A 22,790-nucleotide genomic window follows, 5' to 3' on the forward strand; every position below is an offset into this window, starting at 1 on the left:
GCAGTGGCTTCCTTATTGGTACACAGCCTTTGCGTACTCAGGATACCATACTCACCCAAAAGTGCTACATACTTATTCCCCTTCAAAGGTGGATTAACACATGCTGCTCCGGAAGACACCTCCTTCACAACAATGTTTAAATCCAGACCATTTATAGAAGAGCACAAAAGATCTACAAAATTGCAACATATCTGAATGTACAATAATATTAAGTGAAGAAAAAAAGGATGAAATGCATACACACAGTTACTTCTAACCTCTGGTACTACTCAGGATTAAAAAAAAAAAAACCAAACCAAAAAACAAACAAAAAAACACCAAAAAAACCAAAAAACCAAAACCAAACCAAAACAGCAAAACAAATCACTGGAATTTCCATACTCCTAGTCTAATCTTGTGAGATAAATTCTATGGTTTAATTAGGAAGGCATAAATGCTTATTATTTACTGGTATACAAAATATACTCCATTATAAACATTTAATGATCACTAACAGCATGAGAGCAGTGTAAAACAGGAGGTTTTGTGGTTTTTTTTTCCCTTTCTTTCTTTTTTTTAAACTGTATTGTTAAAATATCATGATGACTTAAGTAGAGGTTTCAATTACTTTGAATCATTTCTGTAGAAGACACTTAAGATTACATAGTGGTCTATTCCCTTGTACATCTTCTCTGCAACTGAGATCAAGAGGAGTTTACTGAGTGTAAAAAGGGCTATAAAATGCTATGTATCCTGAGAAATCCTATCACTCATCCAAAACATCACAATAAAATGCAGTGAGAAATTCTGTCTTCCCAACCCTACTACTGAGTTCCATGACAGGTACACTAAACCAACCCACGTGCCAGCAGACAGAAAATAGTAGGTCTTCTCTAGGAGGGACCCCAAGAATTCATATCATCTGACAGCTGCTTCGTGTTCCACAGAAGTTAAATAAAGGTGCAAGTGAAAAAGACAGAAAATCATAGGTAACATACAATGTTATCTGTGATAATACAATTTAGTGATTGCTCCTTTCACAGGATTCCCACATGATGTTTAGCAGATGACTTATGGAAAAAACCTTAAGTGGACAGCTTCAGGGCCTCATTCTACAAAGCGTTGTAGGAAAGTTGCTCTGCGAACACAGTCCTTGACTGTGGGCAGCCGGTTTGTGCGGGTGGGTGTTGAACTGCACAACACAACCAATGGCCAAGTACCTACAGCAGGACTGAATTGAGCAGTTTAAGTCCTCCAGACAATACAGTGCTGCTTAGATGACTAGTTTTAGATCAGTAGCTGTAAGTCCGGGTGAGCAAAGATGTTTACTACCAATGCGTTCTCATAATTTGCACAGGCCCGAACTGAGAAGCCACTACTTCTGTCCTTCCTTAAATACATTTTATAGGGAACGCAGTTGTTAGGATATCTCAGCAGAGTGCCTGCCTGTTCATGTTTTTCTTAATACAGAGTTTTTGATGGTAACATAGGCTTAAGTCATTCTTTCTCCACTTTTCTAGTCACAACCACTTGTTCCCCAGTGCTGCATTTATCAAAAAGGCAAGAAAACGGATGAAACTTTGGGAACTACTAATCAAATATAACTTTGTGATAGACTCTTAGCAAGATCCCATTCCACCATTTCTACATAGTACCAAAAAAATAATATATACTTTACTTTTTTCCTATGTAGTCTGTTCAAGATGATATCTCCTTTAAATTTTTGAATTGCATCGAAGTTTTTCTTGTTTTAAATAGTGGAAAAGCTTTTGTGCAGTACAGGCAATTTGAGAAACTACAAATTGGTAATATATTGGTCTAGCATTTGACAGAAAAGTTCATGGAGGAAAAATCCTCCAAAACAGAAAGACAGGAGAAAGAGAGAGAGAAATACTTCAGAGAGAGAAACACTTCAGCAAAACACAGCTCGTGCACTGAACTTATTGCACTGCTTAGACATCCTGGTGCCAACTACGAAGTTAGCAGGTGACTTGTGAGTTGTATAATAAAAAAATAAAATAATTAATTTCCGTAACAGGGGACACAAAACCCTAAGGCAAATATGCACAGCACATGGTTTGCAAAGCAGTTTAAAAGACTGCAAAAGTGTCTGTCTGCTTTCTGGTTAACCGGTTCAAATGCGCTGCACGGGTGGCCAGCTCATTGATCAGAAGATAGATGTTTTCTGACTGGCTGGGCAAATCACTGGAATATATAAACTTCCTGATCAGAAAGCATGTAGACGTTGAGCTTTGAGTAGGCCAAGCGGCATAAATATACTTCTCAGCAAAACTGCTTCTGAACATCCAGAGCCAGCTAACAGTACACTAGGAAAAGGGCAGGACAAAACAAAAAATGACTCTGAGATAGGAAGCGTATGTACAGGAGTGGACATAAATGGGGGGAAAAAAGTACCACTTGAAGCAACACAGAGGAAAAAATACTGAAAGCTTTATTCTTGGAACCTCTCAACTTCTGCACTGAATGAGGAAGTGCTCCTCAGAAAAACGTGGCCAGATAGGATACCTTAATTCTACCGCTGCTGTTGATTTTGCAGCCTTAAGAACCTTTTAAGAATTTAATATATAACAAAATCCTCACAAAGCAGTTGCTACTGGATCTCAAGGATCTAATCATTTCTAGAAAATACATAAAAAGCATCAGTTATTACTGACTGTCCCCAAAAAGCATAAATCAGCTTCCATGCCAAAGTGAAAAGAGTAGAACGAAAGTAACATGCTACAGATTTCTTGTTTTGGATATTCAAAGATTAGAAAGAGAAGATGGTCTTAAAGAACAGCTTCTACTCCAGCTGTTTTTTATATAGTTGAATATACACTTACATAAACATACACAAACACATATGTACAAGCCTTACTCATTTTCTAGATATACCTAAAAGCATAAGTTTGAGAGTCTTGAACTCTACTGGCAAAATCTGAAGTGCCTAACTACAAGTAGTTTAGGCAATGAAAGACAGAAGTGGTAACTCAGTGCGCTCTCAGAATTCATATGGTTAACTAAGTTCCGTATAGCACATAAATCGACATGCAAATCTATTCTCAGATCAAGCCCCGAGTCACCTGGACCAAGTGAGATTTGTATATGACACACAACACAGTGCATAACACTTTAGTCCTGCTCTCTGGAAGAAGTGTTTTTGCTTCCAGTCACAGAAATATTGAACTGAATCTTAACAGCAGAGAAGGCAGAATCTGTGTATTTTTGCTTTAGCAGTTTTATCTGTTTAGATGATCACATGTTGGAAACAAGCATTCATACCTACTGAGATAAACCTATAATAAAAATTTTGGATGTCTGCATTTAGCCAACAAGCTTGCCCTGACTCCAGTTGCACACCAATCATTTTACTGATCACAGAAACATGCAGAAGTACGCAAACTATACGGAAATCATAGAACAAAGTTGGAGTATTTGGAGTGAAGTAAGGATAAAACCCCAGCAACTACAGCTCTTGATGTGATTAAATTACTCTTGTATCAGTTATATTAAAGGTATTTTTATAACAAGATTTCAGCAACTATATAAAATGCTACATAAGCATCACAACATAGGCTAACTGAAGATTGTAAAACCTCTTCATGTTTTACTGACAAAAGAACATTCCGTTGAAGTTATGGCAAAAATGAACAGGTGAAAAAATCTGCAGTGAACACTGAAGAAATGCACTTTTTATAGAACACTATCCTGCTTCATAACTTATACAATGCTTAAACAGCCTATTTCTTGAGCTGAATCACATTCTACTTTCAGTAACTAGCACAAAAGTCTTCTACTAAGATCAATGTTAGTCTATCCTCTAACAGGTAACTCAGTGAAACTATCAAGACAAGATAAAGCAACTTTTCCCACATGCTGAGAGTATAACAGCTCAAAATATCAAATGCTGACCAAATATGAAATGCACAATGCTGCTTCAGGTACTCTACACCACATTAGCTGCCATACGGACTGGAAATATTAAAGTTCAACTATTTATAACAAAACCACCACTTCCAGCTTTTAAAATCATAATTTTTAAAATAATTCTACAGCACAGAACTTAAGGTAAGTTCAATGATCAGTGGTAACCTTCGCAGTTAAGAGCTGCAGAGGCATATTATTAATTTTCACTTTCTTGAAGAAAGATTACAGCTATAAGCACATTTTAGTTACTTGTTTTTGGTTCCATTAAATCTTGAGGCATGCATTATTGCCCATGATAAATGTGTTTTCATATACAAGGGAACTATCTTCAGTTGTATTTATGTTAAGAGAAAAACCACTTTCATGCAGAGTTAACCCAATTTGTTACTTTCTTGTTCCTGAAGGTGAAGTAAGAGAAAACACTATTTTGCAGGACAGAAAATGGTGAAGTGGAGACTTGGAAGAAAGAGATAAGCCATTTTTCTCCTATTTCTTTGTCCTGTTTTAAAGGTCTTCTCCCACTCATCACTTTTTAATGACTATATTAACAAAATAATTTCATTATTGTCTAATACTGACAACTCATGAGAAAGTGGCTGACTTCAGTGACAAATGATGCTCCAGCTCTAGCAAGGGTTTTATGGAAAAAGACAAGCATCTCATTTCAGACCCACATTACTCCCATTTCCCTTTTTTTGTTCTCTTACAAAAAGATAATTCTGTATATGAACTACTCTGTAATAACATTCTGTATTGGAAAAGCCCCCATTTCAATGTTGCTACTTTGGGTAGTCATCTTCTGGGTATTTCTGACACAGCAAGGCTCTGAAAGAATAAAAGGAATGGCTGAGTCCTATATCACTAGGTTGGCAGAATACGAATGAATGTTGTGGTAAGGGGAAAAAGTTCTTGACATTCACATTTCTTATGCATAGCTATCTTGAGTTTTCCACCTTCCTGCATTAGCATTTTCTACTTTCCTTATACAATTCAGCTTCCAAGCAGTGAATAAATGCAGGATCACATTAACCGAAGGTGAAGCAAAGATGCAATTGTCACTGATTATAAAGCTTTTAAGCAATGTTGAAGGGGGTCAAATGATATACAGAGGCTCAAGAAATGTCTGGTCTCACAGAGCAGTGAAGGAAATTAAGACAACTACAGGCCATCTTGTGAAAGTTTTCATGTTTTGATTCTGTCATCGGAGGCGATTCTGGAGCACACAGGAATTTATCATAAGCTGCAATCGTAGTGCAATCGTAATTTCTGGCACCAGACTACAGCAAACTGACGTATTCCTGTAACTCTTCCTAATCAGTCGAGAGCTTAGGGAGCACAAAAGTCGCTAAAAGACACCTAATTCTTACAGGGACGATAAGGCGCAAGTTTTCCTGTGCATCAGATAACGATCAAGCATTCTGCTGTTCAAAATAACATTCACAGAAAGCTTAAGAGGGAAAAAATGCAATATGACTATATCAACCTTACAGATTTTTATTAATTCACTTTCATCTATTCAGATAATTTGGAAATTGGTCATTTAGCCTACTTCCTTTCAAAACAATGTCTACAGTGACATCTAGAGCTGGGATACTGCAGTTAGCTTAATTATGTTCTACACCCGAACGCTATAGTTGTATTTCTGCACTGCTTTTGCCAAGATGAAACACTGTCTGTTGGTTTACACTACTTTAGACTGATACATTAAAAATTCTTACTCACTCATGTAATTGAGCAGGTTTATTTCTAAGGATAGTATTTAATAAAACCAGTGATTTTAAAGTTTTCAGAGTCTGGATAAGCTGCAAAATAAATTCTTATTTTACACTCAGTAAAATGGGCTTCCCTCAGATGCCCTTGCAACTGAAATTTGCTTTCATTCAAGAACATGGCCCAACAAAAACTGATGCAGCTTTCAGGAAGACACAGCAATGTAAAGATGATGTTAATTCTGAAATGCTCATGTGGTACCAAAAATGAACAATTAAAAGAATCTAGAACCTTCAAGACAGAACAAGATGAGACATTCTGCCACGAATTAAGAGGCCATCTTTAGAATTTGCTGTAAGAAATTACTTTTAAAATATCAAACTTAAAAAAAAAAAAGCCTATTACACAGAATAATTTTCTTGATTTTTAGAAGGAAAGGAAAAAGAGATTGGGAAAGGTCTGCAATGCCTGTGTACGCAAGACCAAATGACTCCTTAAATGAAAATCATCCGTCCATACTCTCTTCCCTCACAGATCACCTACAGGAGTTTGAAGCACAGCTTACCCTCTCTCAATCTTCTCTATTCACGGAACCCCAAGATTCCCTTCTCAAACTGCACCATCAGAGCTCGTTAGAATTTTCATTAATTCCTATAGTGCTTGACTCACTTTGGATAAAAGCAAACTCTTAGAGAAGACAAGTGGGAATAGCTATCCTAGACAATGACATTAACAAAGAATACGTATGTTCAAATTGAAGAGAGTCAAACCCACTTAGGTCAAAACTCCCAAATACTTATATTAGAGTACTTTGGGATAAACTAGTTCCATAAATATCCATAGAAATAGTATAAAATTCACCAGACCAACACCAGCATGTACATATACTCTTCTTAAACACTGTATTTCTCCTCCCAAACTTGTTTGTATTAGAGAAGTTTTCAAAATAATACATGCTTAAGACTGCTTGCAAAAAGTAGATAGTACTACCAGTACTGTAGCATTTAAGCATGTGCATCTCTCTGAAATCTTAGTTTGGACGAAGACTGTTATTATGCTATCAAAACGATGCCATTAATCTACCAATTCCAGTTTAATTTATGCAATTCATTTATATACACATTTTCCTAACAAGAAAAGAAATGCAAGCAGATTTCACATGAATATTAAAAAACTAGAAATTAAACTGACTTTCAAAGTAAGTTGCAATCAAATGCGTATGTAATCTGTGAATAAAGACCTCCTAAATGCTCTATATTGATAGAATTAGAGATGGGCTTTAATCTTACATGATACAGGATGAGTAAACACACACTCAGCAAATACAGCTTCCTTTTCTGCAGCTTCCCCCTTCCTCTAAATTACAGAATTCAAAATTCAGTAGTTTGTATTATTGTGATGAAGAAAAAAAAAAAAAAAGAAGACTTAAAATCCCTTACCTTCACATCCCTGTGAATTATATTATTATCATGACAGTAACGTAGAGCTTCCAGTATCTGCCTCATGTAATGACTGAAAAAACAAAGACATCTAACATGACAAACCTGCAGGAAAAATTACTATACACATATAACAAACTAAGTTTTAAGAGTCAAACTATATAAAACTAATCAATCAACTTAACCTTAAATATACAGAGTTCAGCAGAATGGACTTTGTGTTTATAATAATGAATAATAAAATCTAAAGTTTGAGGATTATTCTCATTGAAGCCAAGGAAAACTAGAATAGGAAAATCTGCATTTTCCATTTTGTAAAGGTTTTAAATATTCAAGAATTCTGCTTCATATAACAAGGAATTCAAGAGCCTTCAGGTTTTTGTATAACAAAACACAGAAAAGAAAAAAGTGAGTATCCATGCCTGATTTATCTAGAAAGGGATAGAACCAAGATCTTGGCTTGCTTGATGCATATTGAAGACTAACTTCTCTCTCCCCTCTGTCCAAAGTATCCCCTAACAGATTACTGATCACACTAGAAAGCCAAGAAAGCCAACAGCATCTTGTGCTGCATCAAGCAGAGCATTACTAGTGGGCTATGGGAGGCAATCCTTGTCCTCTGGAGGTTCCAGCTGGTTATAGGGAAACATTTTTCCCTAGGAACATAATTATGCACTGGATCAAGTTGTCCAGGGAGGCTGTGGAATCTCCATCCTTGGAGGTTTTCTAGACCCCACCAGACAAAGCCTTGAGCAACATGATCCAAATGCAATGTTGACCCTGCCTTGAGCAGGAGGTTGAAGTAGAAACCTCTTGATGTCTCCTCCAACCTGGCTTCTGGTGGTAAAAAACCTGCAGTGTCAAGAAAAGCAAACAAAGAATCTCATGGGCTTTGAGCTCAATTATCATGCCACTAGGACATTGGGTTTGTTGTCCTTCTGCAATTATATAGACTCTTTGATTTTTGTTTACCTTGTAAGTGAAAAGTTGAAGTGACCATAAATAAAGTGATATATAAAAAAGAAAGGGGAAAGAAAGAAAGAAGAAACGAAAAAAGAAAAAGACTACTCCATCTAGCAGGACCAATAAAACTCACACCTGTCAGGCAAGTCACCTAATGCCATCGTATGAGAGATCCACAAAAAGCAAACACAGAATGAAGTATTGGATGTGAAATACTCTTTTATTCAATAATTCCATCCAAATATACAACTAGCAAATGACAAAATGCTCCAAAATTCTACTTTTAGTATGCTAATTATTGCAATAAACATTCAGACTGTGGAAACAGGAATATTTATAGTATTCCAACTTTTAGCTACCAGATTGTACAACAGTATATTCCATTCTTTTCCATTTATCCTGTGGGATTAATTAAAATTATAATACATACCTGGCTACAGCCTCACTGTACACAAATCCAGCATCTGCTCTCTTCACAATTTCAAAACACAGATCTGCTCCATCCATACTGCAGGCAAAAAAGGGAAAAATGCTTAAGACAGATAACTACAATCAATTACATAAAAATGCTCCAAAAAAAATCTATTTACTCCACTTACATAAATCCTACATAAAATACTCTGGATACATGTACAATGCATTACTAACTAAACCAGCATTTAATAGGTAATCTAATAGAATATGGCTTGCACAGGTTAACTGTTTCATGCCCCGCAGGTCATATAACAATTCTCTCAAAACATTAGCAAAACCAAACATTTCTTCTATTGCTTAAACTGATTGTTGAACCTAGTGTGCAAGACAGCTGAAAGTCAATGCCCTGTACAAGAAGGCTCTGCAAGTTAACAATTAATACATGATATTATGTTAAGTGTGTTCTTAAAAGCATTACAAGTGCAAGTCTATAATAAAGACTGTAGTTATACAAAAAGCTTACTCAAGCTGAATTTTAAATGAAGACTTTAAAAAATATCTAGAAATGTAGTGTAGTCTTTTCAGTTAGCATTCTCATAAGGATAATTAAGGAGCCAAGAAAATATTTTACACCTCACAGCCTCACTGAAGGCACCTGAAAACAGTGACAGCACACGTACTACATCACTAGCTCTGATACTTGATACTTTGTTCCTTTTCTCCCTAATTGTCTGTAGTCTTTCTGATAACCTAACTTCCCACAATGAGTAGTATAACACTTTTAGATGCACGTATATTAATAGTCCTCAGGCTAAAATTAGACTACCATTTCTCTAAAACCAAAGCAGCTTGGTGTGGCATAACTGCCCTCCTTTTCTTTCTCCTGTAAGTAACCTAAGGCAGATTTATATCTAAAAATGTTCATTGCTTGATGGGGCGAGGAGAGAGTAACGAGAGTTAACGGGAACAATAAAAATCACATATTATAATTCATGCTTAACAAGGCACTTGCAAAAATATTGATTGTTACATGTCATTTTCAGCCTTCACACCTTTTCTTTTTCCTCTCCACCAAAGATGGGGGTGGGATGAGCAGAGCAGAATTTGCAAGGTATCTAGAAAGCCAACATTATCAGGGCCATTTTTGTAAGCTATCCAGAATGTCAGCATACAATCACTTTTGCTTTGTTACACACCTGCAATGCAAACGTTCTGCTTAGGGACTCAAAAGCAATGTGCAGAAGCTTTAATTCCCAAATAAATCTGAAAGGTATCCCCATGCAAAATACACTATCATGTGGATAGAGCACTGACAACTATAAGAGAGACTGTTGACCAAAAGAAATGCACATTCATGTAACTAGGTGGAAAAAATTTTCCTGGCCAGTTATTTTAGCACCTGGTACCATCTTCGGATTTAACAAGCCCCACAAATCGGAAACCCGTATTGCCAAACCAAGACTGCTCATCATTGCATCAGTGTATTCCTCTGTAGTTTCTTCTTCCCAGTAGTTTTTCTGTCTTGCTCAATTTCATACAGCTAGTCTGTATACATAGCTAAATATCACTCAGGCAGAGAATAGACTGTGCTGCACTATACATAGTACTGTACCGTGGCAGTGGGATCAGGTTCAATGAGAACAGCATAAATCTGGATTTAGCTGGCTTACTGGAAGAAAACGCTCATGTCCATTCCCTTTCAATGCTTCCTCCCAACAATTTATTTCAGCTAGATGGGAAACAAAACTGAAACCTGAGCAACACCAAGCACTGTTGAACATACAAAATGTATGATTAACTACCAAAAAGTAGGAGGTGTCATTCTCATGAAGCAGCAGAACCTTTTAGGGGACTAATTCCACTCGCTATGAACTACGGATGAATAAAGACCCAGAGCCACTCAGGATTTTTAGCAGTATCAATAGTTGCTGAGACATTGAGCCAAGAGAGTCATTCCTTTACACTAACTTTTCTATTAAACAAGGTGTTTCTAATCAGAACGGTCATTAACATGTATTTCTACATCCTAGTTATACATACCAGCATTTTTCATTTATATTTTGTAACAGTAAGTGGCAGTTTGATTTCTTTTTTGCAAAGATTTTTCAATTAGTTTAAATTATGTTGATATTAAAAATGGCTACAGACTGTGAGCAGTAACATTTGAAAGTTTTATTCCATTAAGATGAACTCTGCTGATCTCAAAAGCACAAATATGCAGCAGGTGTATTTTAATCTCTGACTTCAACTGACTACTTTTTTGAGGCAAAATCTTATTTTAAGAGTAGATTTTTCTTCATGTATAAATAGGGCTTATATCACCCCAATGATGTTGATTTTTACCTAGCTGAGGCTGCAAAAGCAAGAGCCAGCCTCAGTTATAAGAAACACCTGAGAATTCAGCACACTAACACACTAAAAACTCAGCAATATCACAACCACTTATAAGATGACTTTGCAGAAACTGAAGGGCTTATGTGATGCAAGAGCATTAACGTTTTGAGATACCAATGAAATGGAAGTTCAGGAAGTCTCAAGGTTTTGTAAGGACTATCAGCATTAGGCATGTGAAACCATAAAAATAAAAAAAAAAAAAAAAAAACAACCCTTAAGATAAGTTAAAATCCACTAAAATAAACACAGAGAGATATACACATGCTGAAGACATAAGTGGATGATGCAAAAAAAGTTTGTAAAATTACAGCACACTCATAATCTGAGACAGAACCATCTGATACCAGTGGAGGGCACTCACGGAAGCTACATAAACTGACTGGGACAGTTTATGGTATTTACACTGAAAGCGACAGCGAAAGCAACTCTGAACCGGGAGTTAATAGACAACACCTCCACATCTGAATTGCTTGGGGTATCAGTACGAACTACGTCCCCCAATTTTCCATATTCTACTATTGATTTTTCCATGTTTTTAGCAGAACTGTGCCTAGATCTCAGCCCTTTGGATAAATGTTTCTTTCCCTAGCTCTGATCAGTGCTACTGTGCACCTTGAAAATCTTTCTAGTATTCTGCACAAAGCTGATAAGTTGCAACCTGCCCAGAAAGTTTACTCCTGAGTCATATTCAATGCAGAAATATGTTCTGAGGCTAACAGTCACTCTGAAGAATATACAGTATACTCCAGAAGAGATCTACATTTTAATACTGGGGTATGATAGCTTTGAATTTGCAGATGACCTAATAAGATGTGGCCTACAACTTTATCTAATGATGAAGAATCAGAAAGCTTGAGAAGTACTGCTTTAGGGAATTGAATTATTACTTAAAAAAAAAAAAAAAAGGAAAAAAAAAAAAGACTTGGCATATTGCTCATAACTGAGTTTACTGAGTTTCGTGCCACGTATGTTAAAGGTCTGTACACAGTGGCATTTTTTCCTTCAGTTGGGCAGTTTTTTTATATACTTGCCATCTTCACTTACTACAAACAGTCATAAATTAACTTAAAAATACAGTATGTAACTTTTCTTGAAGCTCTATATAGTAACCTCTGAAAATTAAGACCAAAAAGTACAGAAACTCTTATTTCCTATATATTGCCCATGCATCCAGGGTTTAGCTCATTCCAGGTAATTAAATGATGTTCCTGAGTTTACCTTCTCAGCATCTCTTTAGAGGCTTTTCAGTACTTTAGTTTGAGATATTTTTATGATTTTGCTGGCAGCCAAGAGATGAATTTCAGTGCTATTCATAAACTGGCTCATTCCATTTAGTCACAAACAACGGACAAACTTCACTGAGTAATACTTAATTCCTCAATTGCAGTGTAGAAGATGATCTTAGGAGGAGTAAGTAATTCTAACCAGGTATGCTTGGAAACAGTTCTCTACTACTGTTTTCATAGCAATGGTCCAACCTGATTATTAAATAGCATGACCAAATGAACATATGCATCCTTAAAAAGCACTGGTTTTGGTGATAATATAAAAGTAGTTCTATACCTAACCTGAAATCTTTAATCCATACTCCAATTTAATGTTAAAACCTCCATATGTCAGCGAGTTTCATGAGGCCACACAAAAATACTCACTTTATAGCAATGCTGTGTGAATTAGTTCATATTTATACAAACTCTTGAAAATACAAGTATACGCATTAACATTTTATATTGACTTCTACCAGTTAATTTTGCTTAAAAGTGGGTCTTCTGAAGCTTTGCTAAAATAATGCAACTTAATAGCCTGTGATAATTAGTTATAATAAATGCTGAAATGTCAATGCATCAATGTCTCAATGCTCTGAATTCTCTCTTGCTCTGCCAAATTTTGCTACTTATTATAAAAGAGAGAAAATTTCATCCAAGATAAAAATCCTGATTTCTAAGTCTTGCCTTGTCAACAGGAAACCCCCAAAGATTGCTCTTTAAGCATGAAAACTAATGAAGTCTGGTTTCCTATTAATTCCTGTCCATCAAATGAATGAAATCAACAAATATTAAGCAAACGTAAGATGAAAACCTGATGTCTCTTTCCTCAAACATAAGTTAGCTTTAAATTCTCTACTGCTTCCTTTGACTGTAAGCAGTCAATAGTTCACAGTTCACAGGGACAAAAGAGAAACACCACACCCAGACCAGATAATTGCCTAAACTTTGTGTCCACAAGTAACGAGGCTACGATGTACTGAAGACGCATAACACACTGAAAAAAGAACCAAAAAATCCCCAATACAAACACAATGTAAACACGAGTTTTATCAAGTCAAAAAAATCTGTCTTTACATCAGAGTTTGATATCGGAGTATTTAATACTTGGTGGAATTTGATTGTCTTAAAGCATTTAAAAATAAGAGTTAGTCATGTTAGGCTCCCTTTCAGTCCACAGGAAAAAACAGCACATACAGAGATGCCTCAGATTTAGAGTGTAATTTTTAAACATCTGAAGCTGGGACAGACAGAATCTCTAATTTAATGACTTCTCTAAGTGTATTGTAAGCTTTTCAAAATGAATTTGGAAGTTTTTCCTTTCGTTGGATATTTCAAAAGTCTGGCCCAAACGTTAAACCTAGAAGCATCTGAAACTATTTTCTTTCAGTAATCACAGCAACCTGTTTTGGTGTGAAAAACACAAAATTTCAGTTTCTTTTGATTTTAAAGTTAACATTTAAGACTTATTTTTATCTTAGATACTGCATTATGCCACTATGAAAGAAGTACAGTAAAGCCATATAAAAGATGGACTACTGCATTTAAAAATAACATGGTTAAGTAAAATAATGAAAACAAGTTTTCATTCCATAAACTAAGAAGCTGTGCTATTTCACAGTATTGTAACAAAGGAGAATAAATAGATAGCATTCATTTTTTCTTCTTTTTTTCTTAACACTTCAACAAAGCCGCATGACTGAATGTAGTCATTTAAATGCTCATCAGCTTATGCTTAACGTAAACCTAAGTAACTGCAACCATTTTAAAGTACTGCTTTTATGAACTTGAGATTTTAAAACTAAAGCATTTTTACATGTTAGCTAGGTTAAATGGCAAAGGTATATTTCTATAACTATATATATACGGCATAACTGGTAAATCTAAATAAGATCAGTTCTTCTAACATCCCAAGAGATAAATCTCTCTTAGAATGCACTAAGAAAAGCAAAACCACACATGTATAGTGGTGAGACAATATTCTGCAAATGACCAGATTAAGGTATCTGCAATTCACTCACTGCTCATGTATATGAGCTCTTCAGCATGAAAGGTAAGTACTCTCAGTCCACATGGTTTGATTATACTGAGGATAAACTGCATATAATGTACTCTAACTCTAAAACATGGTTTTCAGACACTTCAAATGGCATATTTGCTTTGTTTTAGAAATACTGGAAGTGGCTGACCCTTCTCAAAGTATTCTCATTGATAAAGACCAATGGTCATTAGAAAACAAATGTAATAAGCAATAGAATATAAAAGCAAAAGTGATAGTTATACACCAAACAGAAAACAGCATTCTATGTAAAATCAGTGTCGTCGTGTCCCCCCCCCCCCATGCATAAACTACGAAGCAAACATCATGTGACAGGGACAGCACTGTCTAGAATAGCACATTATTGAACAAATACAAAAGGAACCAGATTGCACCCCATTTCATAAATGGAATTTTTACATAGCAGGAGAGTTTTGCATACTATTTCATTCTTTGCAAGACACAGGCTTAAAAAAAAAGATTGCTTTCATCTGTTTTGACACGGTAAAATATATCTGTTTGATGTACTTCTATTGACTACATGCTTGTATTAGGTAAAAGGTCACACTTAAGACTCATGATGGATCACTTCATATACAGCTGTCAGCAAATAACACCGCAGAATGGGAAAGAAAATTGCAACTGTACGATAAAGACTAGCGCTGGCCCTACCTCAGTGCAAGGTCTCTCTAGAGCCTCCAATGGATCTCTTCCATCAGTGCAAAGAGTCCATTACCCTTCTGGGGAGCAGCTGGGGTGCGAGTGTGGGAAATCACTTGGCACAGGCACGTACTCTCTCATTCATGATGTAATAACATCTAAATACTTTTAAAATAATAAATTTACTTTAAGAATAAGACTTTCCGGGACAGGGTCTGCTTCTTACTCTACACATGCACTTCATCTATTACGGCCAATTGCTTCTATGCAGTTTATTACAGCAGTACCTAATGGTTAATCGCAACCTACTGGTAACATGACATGATGGCCCCATTCTAAAGAGCGCTTGAATTTGTGTATAAATAGTGTTAAAAACGTAGCTAAATTTTTGGTGTTAAACTTCACTGCTACTGTTCATGTTCATCAGTGCTTCTATGAATTGTGACTTGATTTTTTTTTTTATGTTTACTGTAAGAAAAGTTTTCAAAGTTGGGCACAGATTGTATTTTTTCCCGAGTGGTAAAATTTCTTGTTATGAGATATATGCTGCATTTGCTTATTGTGCTTTTTCGTAACAATAGATTTGGCAAGATATTCAGGGTCATTTTAGCAGCTGCTCCATGTAGCTCACAGCTTATGAAACAGTAGTGGACCTATGTGTCATTTACGTGCAACTGAGGGCACAAAGCTTTAGGTTTGGTTAATGCATGCATTTCATGTGCTGGACCTGAATTAATTTTCATGCAAAGCATCTGCCAGTCCACAAATAGCCCGTCACCAGCTGGGCTTCTATCTCCTCTGCAGATCTGTGTTGTCTTCCCCTTTTCTGTCATTTCAGAATAACTAGACCCTAATAAAATATATTTTATCACTATAGACAGAACTTAGTTGCAAAGCAGTTAAGTTTGTTATAATAATAGCATAATGAACAGAAAGCAGTACGTGGGAAAATAAATTATCTAAAAATACATAGATGCTTTTCTACTAAATACAAGTTTCTTATTATGGTCACAATTATATAGTATGCCACTAATCCAATCAAACTCAGACAATGCAGTCTTACTCCAGAGCAAATATCAGTCTTCTGTTTAATCGCTTTACCAAAGCATCCACTCCAGCATAACACATTGTGCCCATAACTCTTCCATTCCCTGCTACATTTTGAGCACAGGTGTTTCTACTGTCTCATTTTCTATCACTGTTTGTTACAAAAGAATGATGTCTTGCAGTGTGCAAGGGAGACAAGACATGTGAGATGGTGAAGAATTATTATCCTTCAGATAATTTAGCCTCATATTTCCTTCTTTCATGTGGCCTGAAGTCAGGTACAGTATTTGTGTAGTAATCGTAATTGTCCAGACTTACTTTTTATGTATACAAACATAAATGATAATAGGCTTGTCATTAAAAAAATAATTACTGCTTTTGTCTCATATTTCTGAGCTACCAGCATGGTAAAAATAGAAGTAAAACCTTTTTTCCATTTCAAAATCTTGTTAATTATCACAGTATGTCTCCCCAAGGTGTACATAATCATTTCATAATAGGATAATTAAAGTCCCTTGGTCCATGCTTTGGTATTTACAAAATAAAAAACAAAGTCAGTATTGAATCAAAAATTACAGAAAGGAAAGCATAAAACAATTATTTCAAATCGTAAGTTTATAAACTCACCTAAAAGAAAAAAGCAGAAGACTTTCATGCAACAATTTTCAGCTTTACATTTTTTTTTTTTTTTTTTTTTTTTTCTGTTACCACCTAACTTTTTCTCTACTTCAATGGTAAAACTAATATGTGAGAAGTACTTCTTAAGTGCATGTCTCAAGTCAAATATTTGGCTCTAGTGGACATGCCAATTTGACCTAACACACTGGCATGATGTGGCTTGCTCCAAATGTAAGCAGGCGAAATGCATCAGAAAACATAATGCAGGAAGATCAGAGAAATTAAAGAGGTATAAACACATACACCCAGACACACTAGGAATGCATATATGGGGAACATAAAAAGAAGAGCTGGTAGGTACAGAGAAGAGAAGGAAGACCGAATACAGAAGATGCATAAATTAGCATTCTGCATGCCTGTTTTTGTCCTTCCCAGTTAGCTAAAACCTAACTAAAGAAGGACTAATAATTTTCCCTTGAAGGAGGAATGTGGCAATTTCGGAGCTGCCCCTCCTTTTGTTTCTTCTTGTCGATTAAAAATACCTGTACACTGCTGAAAGGTCATGTTTTTTCACCCTTCCATATGCCAATAGTAACTAAACTCTTACATTCAAGCTTCCAAAACATATCTTTTAGACCAATGCCTCTTTTCATCTGATGAGAACAGGTATATCGATTTACAAGAATACTTAAATACTCCAGTATGCTTTACTTTCTTATCTAGTAAAGGAAAACCAGTGCTAAAGAAACAATAGTCTGGAAAAAAAACAAACAAAACTTCACAACTGGAATAGAATACCATCAGTTACCCAAAGATGATGGCTATCAGCAGATTTTTAACTTGTTCTTATGCATGCTGTTAGGGACGCAGCAGCCATCAATGAACAGCATGTCTGCCCTTAGGAAGCCTGCTATAAAGAATCAGCCTGATGTTAAGTCATTTAGCCAGTGTGACAACTTTTTTTATTTGGGACAAACTGCACTTGCCAGAAATAAATATTTTCATACCACTCAAGACTTCTGAGCTACAAAACAAACAGGTGGAAATGGACATACTTCTAGGATTTTATTTAGCAAATGACAACAAAGAAAGGTAAAATCAAAGAGAGAAACTTACAACTCAAAGACCATATAAAGCATTCCATCTGAGCTGTATGTCTCTAATAGTTCAACAATATGAGGATGCTTCAGCATGTGACAAATACTGGCTTCTCTCTTCAGATCTGTGGAAGATAATAAGGTAGTGTATTAGCTATATAATCAAGCTGTTGAATAAAAAAAAATTTAAAACAATTAGAACACAATGTTTGGAAACATGTACACATCTGAAATGTCTAATAAATTCTTTAATCTTTATCAAGAACACTGACGAGATGATATTTAATTATTCTCCTTCAGAACTTAAGTGTGAAATTAAGTTAAAAAACTCATGTAGATCTCAAAATATAAACACGCAACACTTAATAGGCTTTCTTGATTTCACCTATTAGTAAAAGATCTCCTTGGTCATAATCTGAAAGACTGTATGGTAATAAGTTCTTTTAATGCACATATGCAGACTACACCAAGATTTTCATCCTAAATATCCAACATCACCGTGAAATTATCTCCAAATACAGAAGACTGGCTCTTTCACCACACTACAGAACCATTAAAACCTGGAGGTCTCTAGTCTGATCCCTCTGTTCAAACCAAGGTCAACTACAGCAGGCTGCCCAGGACCACATCCAGTTGGGTTTTGAACGTCTCCAAGAATGGAGACTCTACAACCTGTCTAGGAAACCTATACCAGTATCGGATCACCCTCTTAAGAAAAGTTGTTTTCTTACTATGTTTAAATTTCTTGCTATTTACTTCTTTAATAGTGATTTTTTTTTTTTTTTAATCACAATATATGAAATGACACTGCCATAAATTTTAGCAGCATATATTAGCTTGCATCTCTGTTCTGGAGAAGAGGGAGAAAAGCAGAAACGGTTGTGAATAAAGAAAGAGCAGAAACCACTGTGAGATATCTCAAAGCTTGAGAGATTTTGTTTTTAACCAAACAACACTTTTACTTTTTCTGATCATAAATCAATCCTTCTGCTAGTATAGAAATGCAAAAAAACCAAACCGCACTGAATTAATTTTCTTTTTTCTTTGTTGAAACCATTTGGTATTTTTGTTATTTAATCATCCTTAAACATTTTTTCTTTTAACTTACCACTAGTATTCTAGAAAAATAGCAAAATCCTGAATGAATAGCCTTGATGATAATTTGAGAAGAGGGGAAAATACCAGTCTGTATTCTGAAGTAGACATTTTACATGTCTATTCTCTTTCCATACAATTGTTCATTGTTCAAGAATGACCTACATATGTATTTATGGGAAAATGTAAATATGGTTTCTTGGTTTTAGAATGCTTAACATATTATTGTGCTACACTAGAAAGAAATTTAAAATGCACTATTTTCATATGTGCCCTATTACATTTCTAACATGAATCAATAACATTCAAAAATACAAGCAGGGCGATGAACATTCTTTCATATGAAGCATTTAACAGGTTACTCAGATTTATGCTAGCCTTTTGATCTTTTACTCATCTATAACTTCAGAAGAAACACTCAGAATTTGGAAATGACTGAATTTTAATTAATGAAAAATTTTCAGATTCACAAAGTGTGAATTTTCTTACTAGAACTTTCATATTACACTTGCATTATGTGCTTCCTCCCTCCTTGCAAATATAATCTAAAAGCAAAATGAGCAGAGCAACCCCTTGGAAACCATTATGTAATGTCGCCTGAGGAAGTGCAGGTGACAGAGCAGCAAAAAGAAGCAAATAACTGTCTCTGATGCAGACGAAATTTAGATAAAGAAATGAATGTAAAATTTGTCCTTTATACAGAGTTTCTGTCAAGTAAGAAAACTGCAGTATGCCTTTCACTATTAAAAAATACTCGCATATCAGTCTTTACACCACCTTTATGCAGAGGAACTACTAAAACCGTATTGTAACATTCCCTTCCATCACGCCTAGGCATTGATTCGCCACTAAACAATTACCACCTCTTTTCTAGGCAGTGAGGTTCTCCTTGTCTTTCACTGAAGTACACAGGTTGGACTCGATGATCTCAGAGCTCCTTTCCAACCTTAACGATTCTATGATTCTACATCCTGTCTTTCCTAAATAGGATCACAGGTAAGCATACCAGCGGATAGCAGAAGAGAACAGAAAACCATGTGATTCTGTGAATGACTGATCTCCAGAAAATATGGTGCTTTTATTTTGTGTCACTGTATCATGAATTTAATGCTACCACACCTCACCATGATATCTGGTACCTATTTTAGATGCAGAGCAAAGTGAAAATCCAATAGGAAACTACAGAAAAGTTCTGCTTCATTCACAGGTAAAAATTGTGTTCAAAACAGTTTATTTTGGCTGCTTACTTTATTAATTTCTTGTGGGCTTTATTTATATTTTGAAGGGAAGTAGAACTGTGAGGAAGAAAATATATGCTGCCATTTACCTCGTTCCTTTGTGTAATATTGCATGAGTGAACCAATTGCTCACAGACTGAGCATCAGCAGCAGAGGAAGGAGAAACAAAAAGTGGAAAATAAAATCTCCAAACAGGAAAACAAATGAACAGAAGTCACCGAACAAGGTTTTGTGTGACTAAGGGGTTTTGGGGCTAAGAGCAGAACAAAGTCCTATTTTAAAAACAGCAGGGACTTGTTTAACAGTAGGCCTATTAAAGAAGAAGAAAACTAGGTACAGAGAGACAGACAAGTACATACCACATTGATTCAACAAAGCCACAGGACCGAAAAGAGATGACGGATTCTGAAGTTCATTTGGACTGTGAACCAAATGTCAAAATATGTCATGTTTAAGACCAGTAAAAAGGAAAGGGGACGGAGGAGAAAAGGCAGAGATGGCACATATGTTTCATGGTTTCACTTAAAAAAATGACATTGTCATCTACTCAGTCCTTTATCAAATGCTTTTAATAGACTGAATTAAATTTCATCTCCACATGTTCCTCAAGAGGTAATTAAAATCCCAAGTGCCTACAGATACTGCTCCAGTTCTGAATACAACATAAAACCAAGCAGATGTTTGGCTGCAAGGAGATGACTGAAGATTTCCTAAGAAAAATCCCATTATTATCTTGTGAGCCACTGTATTATCTGTAACTTATTCTGAATGTAACATCGTATGAACTATTTGCTACCTCCTGTTAAGTTTTCTAAACTCTGCTGAGTATTTTAGCCACGTCACGTAGTAATAAAGGTCCTGCACATCCCATATCAAAATAAGCCTTTCATATCCCAAACACCTAAAAGAGCTCCAGGACAACTCTAGAATCTGCCAATAGAGTAAGCAGCAAGAGGTGACATGTACCATTTACTAATGGTTATGTATCTCATATTTAGAACAGTCTCCTTCACTAGTAAACAAAATTTAGCTAAAAGAACATACCCTAAGGCAAGACAAGGTCTTAAAATCTAAACCAAACTGTCATCTTTTAATTGCTGGACTATTTTACTTTATATTTGAATCCTTTTTGAACACTTTATCTATTAATTTTTCTCTTCTTGACATGGCTGAAGAAATGACTTTCCGGTCCATTCTTTAAGCCTTCTCTGTCAGCACTTCTTTCAAAATTAAACAGTAATGACAACAGCAATAATAAGTAGCACAGCAAGGTTTAAAAGCACAAGCTTTAAAAGTTTCTCTGCCAACTGCATGAAAGGTATTGTTACACAACCAGAAATAGGGAGAAAGATGTGGTGTTTCATTTAACTTGCTTAGCACACAGTCTGATACTTTACATCATAATTTGAAAATCATTTAAAAGCTGTCATTTTACACTACCGTTACCAATAAATGTTCCAGAATTTCAGTCTATTTACAAAACTTTGAGAGTTTTTTTAGCAACTGGAGACACGTTCAAGTTTCCATTTTATACGTGGCTAATTATTTAGAGAGAGTCACTGAAGTTGTTAAAATGGCATGAAAGTTCAGACTTCGAAGATGGAAAAGGGAATTCCCAGCGATAATCACCACATAGAGAAAATGCAGCCTTGTGTTTGGATAGCGACACTGAAAATGAATTGCTGGAAGCACTAAAAAGATAACTCCTCTAAATAACCATAAAGAAAGATATGTTGGTCTTTGGTAGAAAATATAAAACATGAGCATCACTTAAAATTTCTATGGGAGTTAACTACCTAATATCCCATGCATCTCTGACAATTCTGGCAAACACCTAATTTCCTTTTAAAATCTGATACCCAAGGTTTTAAAACATCTCAAACATACTGAACATGTTTTGAAAGTATGCTCATGGTAATCCTGGAAGAATTCTGCCATGGCATGGAAGAATTAGATGCTTTCTAGCAGCCTGGATTATAGCACCATTTTAACATCTTAAAAGTGACATGCACAGACTGTAGCAGCCACATCTTTTTTGGGGAAGGACGGCGTCAAGTTTCTTAGCAAGATGGAAGACATACATCATTTTTAAACATACAGCATTCTGATTTTCCAGGCTCAGTCTTTTACAGGGTTAGTTCTCCAGCCACAGCATGGGTATGACACTGTTTTGAAAGGAAGTATCTACATCAGTAGTAAACTTCTTCCTTAAAATACTTCTATATATTTTGTATAGTGAGACTATGATTATGTATAATTTAAATAGATGTGGTAGTACTAAGTTTTAAAGGGAAATCAATATGCTTTTTTCATTTAGTTGTGTCATTCTCACCTACCATCCTTCAGTGCACATCATGGAGAAGCTGCTGACCACTCCAACTAGAATTCTTCCAGATACAACCAAACTGAACGATGTGCTTTGGAAATGTCCCTCATGCGCTCCAGTCTGGAACAGGCCACAAGGCCAAACTAGTCCTAGTTCAAAGTAACCCCTTGAAGCATGTATAAGGCAGACCTTTCAGTCTACGAATACATTGGTTTTTGTCTTCTGGATTAGCCTTGGCTAGCTGCTAAACTACCACCCAGGCTCTTGCTCACTCTCTACTCTCAGCAGGGCAGGGGGTAGAAAATATGAAGAACAGAAACAAAAAAGCTCATGGGTTGAGATAAAGACAGGGAGATTTCTTACCAGCTACTATTGAGGGCAAAATAGCCTTACTTGACAAAGTTAACTTAATTTATTGTCAATTAAAATAAATACTTATTGATTTGGGTAAAAGGAATAAAAAATATAAATATTAAACGAACAAATTTCCTCCCCCTTTCCCAGGCTCAACTTCACTCCTTCACTCCAGACTCCTCTACCCCGCAGCTCTGAATGGTACAGGGGGCAGGGGGTCATGCTC

At 35.8% G+C, this 22,790-nt stretch overlaps 1 protein-coding gene across 2 annotated transcripts in view; it reads right to left on the minus strand.

Moving 5' to 3' along the window:
* CASK (calcium/calmodulin dependent serine protein kinase) overlaps positions 1-22,790 on the minus strand; it is a gene marked incomplete at its 5' end in the record, with an annotated part of 227,593 nt that overhangs the window by 115,029 nt on the left and 89,774 nt on the right. For both annotated transcript variants that reach the window (XM_082337801.1, XM_082337800.1), the window contains 3 exons: positions 7,056-7,128; positions 8,449-8,526; positions 17,571-17,676. In XM_082337801.1, coding sequence (XP_082193927.1) covers positions 7,056-7,128; positions 8,449-8,526; positions 17,571-17,676 — 257 coding nt within the window. The remainder of the gene's footprint in view (positions 1-7,055; positions 7,129-8,448; positions 8,527-17,570; positions 17,677-22,790) is intronic.

The sequence above is a fragment of the Platalea leucorodia genome, assembly GCF_965183815.1.
Source record: "Platalea leucorodia genome assembly, chromosome: 2".
NCBI classification, from domain to species: Eukaryota; Metazoa; Chordata; class Aves; order Pelecaniformes; family Threskiornithidae; genus Platalea; species Platalea leucorodia.